Here is an 8,623-nt window from a genome sequence, read left to right on the forward strand (position 1 = left end):
TGTTGTTGAAGAGTCTCGGAGGAACGGAGGAAAAATGGGATGGGGTAGTTGGGGTTGATGCGATTGCACAGTTGAAGCAAAAGGGTATCCCAGATAGGGAAAAAAGATGAAAACTTTGGGGCTCTAATTGAGTGATAGCTTATAAAGCTTGGTGGGTAGAAGAAGACTATGATGATTCAGTTCAGAGCTTTCCATTCAATTTTTTTTCTCTGCATACAGACATTATCCTATGTTCATCCTCTATCTTATAATTAAATAATTGGACAAGTGTTTCCATTCTGCGCATGTCGAAGAAGAAGTTGAATTTGAATTTTGCATTTTATTATCCATTAGGCTTCCAATCGAACAACAATGATTTTGTGGATGAGTGACCAGCTCTAAAATTCAACTTCCCCCAATTTCATTTCAATTTTGCAATTATGGAGAGAAAATGAGGCTTTCAGCATGCCACGTGACACACTCCTTAACGCTATTTGATCAATTAATAAACCTTTATTTGTATCAATTTTATTTTACAAAAGTAAAAACTCAATTGAGACATTAAAAAAGTGAAAAGTCTATTTGAGATTTTGAACGAAAATAAGAATATAATGAGACATTAAACCAATAGTTAATTACTTATATTATTTAGTTATATTTTATTTTAATAATGCTATTTTTCGAAAATCATTGGATTAAAAGTGATTAAAAACAGTCCATATACAAATTTAAAAAGAATGAATGTTAAATGTAAGAACTGAGAAAGGTACTTTTCTCTGACTATGACCAGATCATTAATTTTACCAAATAAAAAAATTAAATCTAAATGAATTTTAAGTATAAAGTAAGATTTTGCCTTTAATCCACCATATTTGGTCATCGTAATGAAGTTCTACCTGCCATTATATTTTAAGATAAAATCTTAAATTCAAAATCAAACAACCAATTAACAATGCTAACCAAATCTGCATCACGAACATGTAAGCGAGTTATTCTTATTCAGTATTACTCTTAACTGATGCCTCTGTTAAAGATGAGATTGAATGAAACAAATTCACCAAGACACTTTCAGAAAAAGAAAAAGAGGCTCTTTCAGAAGTTAACAGAAACTGTACAATTGATCTTAAACATATCTCAGCTCAGGTTAAACACTTTCTTTTTAATTTGTTAATGTTTGCAAATAGAGGAATATTTCTTTATGAAAGCCAAATTTAAAATTTGAAAAGGAAAGAAGCTTCAAATGTGATAACTTAAGAGAAATGCTTGCTCAAGATTCACTAGCTAACCTAACAGTGTACATAATATACTAAAGATAAAAGTTTGATTCTTTATAACATGTATTTGGCAGGGCATCAACTTGTTTCATGTATCTTCGTCGTGGTCTAATTTCAAATTATCATTCGGTAAATCTTGCAAATCTTGCAATCAGCTATTGGAAGTTTCTGTAGGCAACACCAGCACCTTCAATACCTCTGACAAATCCAGTGCCAACTACTCTTTTCCCAATAAGATCCCTCAACTCAATTTCCCCAGGGAATCTGTTCTCTTTCAGTTTGGAGAAAACCTGTGATGTTCAAAGGAACAAGATGATCAGGAACCCATGAAAAGTATTCAAATGTAAAGGTAAACGAGGTACAATAATATGCTCTGAAGGACTTACCAATTCGCCATTGCAATATACTTCAAAAGCACCAGAGCTTTGAAGGAAGGATTGAAGAAAATTTGTAAGAAGCCAAGTGCTTGCGATGCTTCTAAACTTATTGGCACGCAATGAATAGTACCATAGTGGTGGTGTCACTCCCAATCTAGGGAATATTTGGTCACCAGCAACTATAGCTACAATAACTCCAGTTTGCACCACTGGAACTACTTTTCCCAGAATGCGCTTTGGAAGTGGAGGTGGGTAGTTAGCCAAAACAACGTTAATCCCAGGAAATTCAGATTCCAGCATATTTTTAACTGTTACTGCATTTCCCCTGCAGAAAAAGGCACCAAAATTACATACTGTTTGTTTACTTGTAAATATGTGGATTCTACAATGAATTAAATAAAGGATGAATGAAGCTAGAACAAGCAAAGTCTAGCCCAATTTGTTTAACTTTACTAGTTCAAACACATCTTAAAGTCTCATAATGTTATAGAAAGATTAATATTACGACCAATTTAACTATTTAGCACCAACAATGAAAACTTTTAGAATAAATGACACTCCCATCCCCTTAAAATGCTTAAACTATAAAGCCCTTCCCTAAAATTCTAAGTGTTACACTCCCTTCCCAGAGAGATTAATATGCTTAAAGTTAATTCACTCTATAGAGAACAAGTATCTTATGATAGTTTTTTATCTCATTGGTATAGCACCAATTGAGGAAAAAATGAAAGAAATCCATTAGGGTGGTTTAAACACATAAAGACAGCTACTGGAAGCACCAATAAGGAGAGTAAAGAGCTTGGTTTCCAGCACCATGGAAAGGGAGGGAGACCAAGGAGGACGTTGAAATTGTTGTTAAAAACAAGGATCACATCATGGTAAACAATATGTCTGAGAATTAGCCTTTTAACCCAGCCGACTGATATGTGTCATCTAAGTAACTAACTTTTGTAGAGGTATATGATTTTCATTATTGTGATTGTTGGTAACACTTTTTCACATAATTGACAACCAGTTTTGAACCTCTATTATAGATTTTGAAACTTCAAAAGATGAAATAAGGATTATAAGTTTGAAATTCTAAAGCATATGGTATTTATAACATCATTTTCATCGACAGAAGTTCTAAAACAAATAATTAACTAATTAGATAAGTTCTGAATAACTTTAGAAGCAGCATTGCGAAGAAAAATACCCTTGCAGATTCATTCGTAGTTTTTCACCACCACTACAAGACTCAATCACAGCAAAACAAACTGTAATATAAGCACACACTAATCTCCTAAGGATGGGCTAAATAATTTTCAAACTAAGAAGCAACAGCAGAGTAATTCAAGCTTTCTTCAAGGGAGGGCACAATAAATTACTCAAACTTTCAAAAAGGACTAATGGAGGAGTTGACCGTGTACCGAAAGATACACTCTGACAATATGAAAAGCAAGCAAGAACTCGAATATAGGTCAACAATACTAAAAGGAAAACAAAACACACATTTCATCTGTTATTAATTTATTATAAATGACCATTGACTAAATAATCATACCTCAGCCTGAGACCAAAATAATTAAATACAATAGAAGTTGTGTGATGCTAACAAATAACCAACCCTAGATACAGTTCAGTATGCTTTACATTGTTCAACTTAGCAGCCACACTGATAACATTCTCAATCATCCTATTTGCTTTTGCTTGCCTTTCCTAGTCCATCATTTCCATTTCAATTTTAAGAAACCAAAAGGTGTTTGGAAACACATTCGATAGGCAAATAATCACGTTCATGATGTGAAGACGTAAAAGTCACAACCACTACCGTTCGCTTCCATCCTGAACCCCAAATGATTATAAAAATAATACTGCACCAACTTTACATGAACAGCAATTACACCATACTCTTCCAACTAGATCAGAACCCCACATAACAACTTATCACGCATATAATAAGAACCCCATGATCAGAACTTAATTAAACAATTAGAAGAGAATTGGAAAAAAGGAAGAATTTGGGCCAACTTGTAAGAGCAGGAAGTGCAGAAGTCAATGCTGACAGTGTGGCCAGCTCCAATTGGGCCAAAGCCGCTCTGTTTCTGTTGAAAAATTGAAAAGGAAAAAACGATTAGAAGAATCCCAGATAAAAAAATGGAATTGGCATAAGTAAAGGGTGCAAAATCATAAATTTAGAAGAGGGGAATTGAGAAACCTGTGCAGGGAACTCGAGAGGTTGATGAAGGTTCGGTTGAGGGGTCGGTTTAGGGTCGGGAAAAGTGCGATAACCATCTTTGGGAGGAGGTGCAGGAACGAAGAGGTTGAGAATGTCAGAGAAGAAAAGGAAGAGTGGTAACCCAACGAGAAGAATTTGGGTTCGATCCATTGAAAGAAGAAACTCCAAGAAAACGAAAGAGAAAGAGAAGAAAGTAACGTAGGTGTGGTTTTGGAGAAACAGAACAAGAAAACTTGATCTAGTATTCGGTCAAACAGTTTATGTTTTATGATGTTTTCCTTTCCTTTAAGATTTATTTTGATCTTATTAAAATAGACTAATTTGATCTTATTAAAATAGTTATCTTTTTAATTATGAAACATCATTTTTCATATGTTTTTACGATTTTAAAATGTGAAAATTATAAAAGTATATCAATTTATAAGTAAACTATAGAATATACCCTATATTAATACAAATCAATATAGTAATAAAAATCATTTTATCAAAAGAAAAACATGATAAGAAAATAATGTGAGAAATATGACTAACCGTTTTGATTGGAAATTTGAAAACTGATATCATATTTTCCAATTGTTTGTGAAATTTATTATAATAATTTTACTTGAACAAATAGCTTTCATGTAGGTAAATTTAACAAATAAATTTCACATTTTGAATAAAAAAATAAAAAACATGTATTAAAATCCTGAAAGGATCAAATTGATCCATAATCAAAAGATAAATACTTAGAATGAATATTTTGAAAAGAAAATAACCAAAACAAATCTTAAACTAGATTCACTTTTTATGTCTATATAATTTTTTTTTTCAGTTTTACCTTTATAGCAATTATTTTTTAAATTCAAATAATTACTAGAAAAAAAATTCAGTTTTATCTTAAGAATTATTTATTTGAATTTAAATAACATTTTTATAATAAAAAACTATAAAAATAATTTATTTTTATAATTATTTTTTTATAAAAATTATTTTATAGTATATTAATATTTTATTTTGATGATTAAAAATTCTTTTATAGTTTAATAAAAAATTGTTATTGTAAAGAAAAATAGATATACATACGTGTATAAAGAAAAGTAAATACAAATGTAAGTATTCATATATTTCAACAAGTAAAAAATAAAAAATATAATTTAGCACTTTAATATTTGCTAAAAAGTTATTAAACAATATAAATTTTGGTGAAGTTAAAGTAAAATTCATCAAAATATTTACAAATTTTATTAATAGCAAAATATATGTTAGAAAAAAGTGTTTAAGAGAGTTATATTACTATTTTCTTCTATGTAAATAACAACCTAAGAGCTAAATAATAATAAAAAGGAAAGAAATAAGTGGAACGAGGAAACTTCTTAAAAAAATATATGAAAATAAAAAATAAGATTAAAATTAGAAATTTTTTTTATGTATAATAAGTTATAAGAATTTTTATAAATTAGTTTATTATTAAATTATTTTAAATTTAAAATTTATTTATCTTTTTTCTCGTTTAAAAGTAGTTATATCGAAAATTTTATAATTAGACTATTTTAATATTTTGTATTTGTAATATAATATTCTTTCACTATTAAACTCTAAATATCTTTATCTAATTATTTGAATAATTTTGTATACATTTAATGAATAAACTAATCATATGAGAGACAAAATAAAAAAATTTATATAAAATATTATGGTTAAATTAGGTTGAATTTATTTTTGAAAATGGATTTAGAAGTGTGGATGAGAAGAAATAGAGGTGAAAGAAATATTTTTATATGGATAACTACATTCTATATAGATTTTTCAAAATTTCTTCTAGTGAAGACTTTTTATTCTTTAAATCAAGATGTTTAAGGTCTACATATTTTTCAAGATGTGTCTGTAAAATATGCTTAAGTTGGTAGAATGTGTTAGATAGTAGTTAATGTTGCAATAATGAATATAAATTATTTACCTTTTGTACTATTTATAGGACGTTTGTAGTTTCTCATCTATATAAATCTAGGTGGGTCCAGTGACCCATTTAGTTCATGAATAAGTTGTATGATATAAATTTTGCTAAGTTACAAAGTAATACATCATTAGCTTTGTTGGTACGAAAGATAGCCAGGTAAACCAGCTTATGGCGAGGTAATGGTGGTTATACAAGATAGGTTGTGACTAGATAGACACAATCAAACATTGTAATTGCAAGATCAGCTTGTGGTTGAATAAATCACCATTAGCTTTGGACAGACAACACATGGTCCTAATAAGAGACACACAATCATCAACAAGCAACACCTAGCCATCAGCAATGACATCTAGTCTTGGTTGACAACATATAATCTTAACAAGCGACACATGACATTTAACAAACAATGTGTAACCTTCGACAAGTAGTACTCGACCTTTGGCATGCGACAAATAGTCCTTAACATACAACACTTAACCTTCAACAGGTATAACTTGGCCCTAGGCATTCAATTTGATCAGACTTTATTTGACATTTGGCAGGAGCCAAAATTGAACCAACTCAACTCGATCTATAACAATCAAGTCAAATTGATGACCTTTGGCCCAAGCCAGCATGACTCAACCTTTGACATAAGTCAGCATGGCTTAATCTTTGCCAAATCGAATCGACTTGATATTAAACATGGATTGGCTCAACTCAAGTGCTAACCAAGGTTTACTCAACATCCTTTTTACTTGGACCTGCTTGATTCAACCTTGATTAAGACCAATTCAATTTAACCTTCAATCTAGGCTTACATTCAAATTTCTATCAAAGTTAACTTAACTCAATCTTTAGGACTCAACTCAATCTTCAATCCAAACCAACTATAATTTATTTCCATCATGTTGAATTGTTTGAGCACAAATCATAATTATTTTCTACATAATGCAACGTTCTTTGTCTATTTTGCTTCTAAATTTTAGTTTTTCACAGGTTTATTCTGCTAGTTAAACTGTAAACCAATGATAATCTCCAAAGTCCGAGATTTATGTTTGTTAAATACCGGATTAGAATAGTTGTTACTGATTTCTTCTTTTAGAACTCGTTTCATTCCTAGTCTAGCGTGCATTTCATTTTAAATCTCATTGAGTCTACTCTTCAGTTTACTCCAGTTCTTAGTTTTACCATTGTTTGATATTTTAGTTCTTGTTTCGTCTTATGCTTCAATTTGAGTCATCTAATTAATTTGACTCATTTAACGTCCTTGCTGCCATCTAACACCAAATTTCTTTTAGGAAATTGTCATGAAGTATTTTCAATTCAAAAAATACAAGCCCCCAGTCAAACTGTTTCCCCCATTCATAAAATGCAGATCATATTAGTTCAACTCATGAATCCATCTAACCTTATCAAAAGGACACAGATAAACCTACGTGGTCACTTCAACAACATACAAAATACCAAGAAAATGTCAAACTTATTGATTGTTTTAAAACATTCAAAACTTCCATGAGACTTCCAACTATTAAAAAAATGTTCCTAACAAATTTTTAAAGAAATGACAATAGTATATAAACAATACTCGAATTACTGAATAAGTCAAAATAAATCTGCATTAACTCATCCACCCGCCCAATAATTCTTTAAATAATTTTAGTATAAAAAATGTATGAACTTAATAAATAGTAACTTAATCTTAAACAAGAGACAAAAATACAGACCATCATATTAATCCAATGGCTGAATAAAGTCAAAATTTTCCCTCCTAAACAGTTAATCCATCTACAACTAGACATACTAACTCAAACCAGCTCCAAGATATTGCTTGTTATGTTCTTGAACAAGCTATTTCAGTGTTTGCGATAAATATAACTAGAATGTAGCTTCCTAGTTATGTTGTAGAGACATTTAGATACAAGTCCAATGACAATTAGAAGACTGAATTGCAATCCCACATGTCCTTCCCCAGTTATACTTCACAAGTCATTATATCGACAAATAAAGCAAAACAAAAACCCAGGGAAAAATAATTTTTTGTTGCACCATGCTCGTATAATCTGACAGATTATTGCACATCAGATTAAGAATTTTGGTGCTTGTGTTTAACTCCCTTTGTTTCCTCAGCACTTAGAATCACTATCAGGTGATGAGATAACATTATGCCAACATTCAATCACACACATTTATTTCTATACAAACACATTTATCAAGGCAATGGTGCAAGACTTAAAATCTACATTTTTTTTTTCAGATGAACATCTAACTTGATTAAATTTCCTAATAACAACAAGATGTTCATGGGAAGAAGGACGAAAAAAAGGATGACAAAATGCAAAGTCTAAAGGTACATTTCAAAAGAAGAGAAGGGAAATGTAGTGTGACAGGTGATACATCACGTATTACTCCCATTAGAATTTGATCACTCTTCTCTTCACATCATCATAAAGGGGAAAACACAGGCATAGGAATCAGAGAACTTTGAAGACCATTATGAATGATGATTCAACATAGTATTCAGAGATTAAAACCTCATCACTTTGCTAGCCTTTTACAGTTCATTTTTCCCCATGTCTACTTCTAAAAGAAATATTAACTAAAACCAAATCAGAATACGAAGCATCAACTGCGATATTTCGTATGATATACAACTAAAACCAAAATATCTTTGAGAAGTACGAAGTGCTATCCATCAAATACAACATGAAACCCTCATTGTCACACCCATCGAACCAAACAATCAAATTACAACAACACAGAGCAAAGCAATCAGAGAACTTTGAAGACCTTAGGAAATAATATATCCTCATGCCAGTATCAGACAAGTTTTGACTTCATCATTTTGCTTCGCTCA

At 30.7% G+C, this 8,623-nt stretch overlaps 1 protein-coding gene across 1 annotated transcript; it reads right to left on the bottom strand.

Annotated features, from left to right (window-relative positions):
- Positions 1 to 1,189: 1,189 nt before the first annotated feature.
- Positions 1,190 to 4,109, bottom strand: LOC106773569 (selT-like protein). Its single transcript, XM_014660265.2, has 4 exons — positions 3,828 to 4,109; positions 3,641 to 3,714; positions 1,640 to 1,955; positions 1,190 to 1,543 (listed from the first exon to the last, which is right to left on the bottom strand). The coding sequence occupies exons 1-4, from the start codon at positions 3,996 to 3,998 to the stop codon at positions 1,409 to 1,411; spliced, it is 696 nt and encodes a 231-aa protein (XP_014515751.1). The 5' UTR covers positions 3,999 to 4,109; the 3' UTR covers positions 1,190 to 1,408.
- Between the last annotated feature and the right edge of the window lie 4,514 nt (positions 4,110 to 8,623).

The sequence above is a fragment of the Vigna radiata genome, chromosome 9 (genome assembly GCF_000741045.1).
Source record: "Vigna radiata var. radiata cultivar VC1973A chromosome 9, Vradiata_ver6, whole genome shotgun sequence".
In the NCBI taxonomy this organism is placed as follows: domain Eukaryota; kingdom Viridiplantae; phylum Streptophyta; class Magnoliopsida; order Fabales; family Fabaceae; genus Vigna; species Vigna radiata.

Coding starts and splice junctions, on each gene's coding strand:
- LOC106773569 (XM_014660265.2), bottom strand. CDS start 3,998: ATGGATCGAACCCAAATTCTTCTCGTTGGGTTACCACTCTTCCTTTTC. Junction 3,715..3,827: donor CTCTCGAGTTCCCTGCACAG/GTTTCTCAATTC, acceptor ATTTTTCAACAG/AAACAGAGCGGCTTTGGCCC. Junction 1,956..3,640: donor TGCACTTCCTGCTCTTACAA/GTTGGCCCAAAT, acceptor CTTTTTCTGCAG/GGGAAATGCAGTAACAGTTA.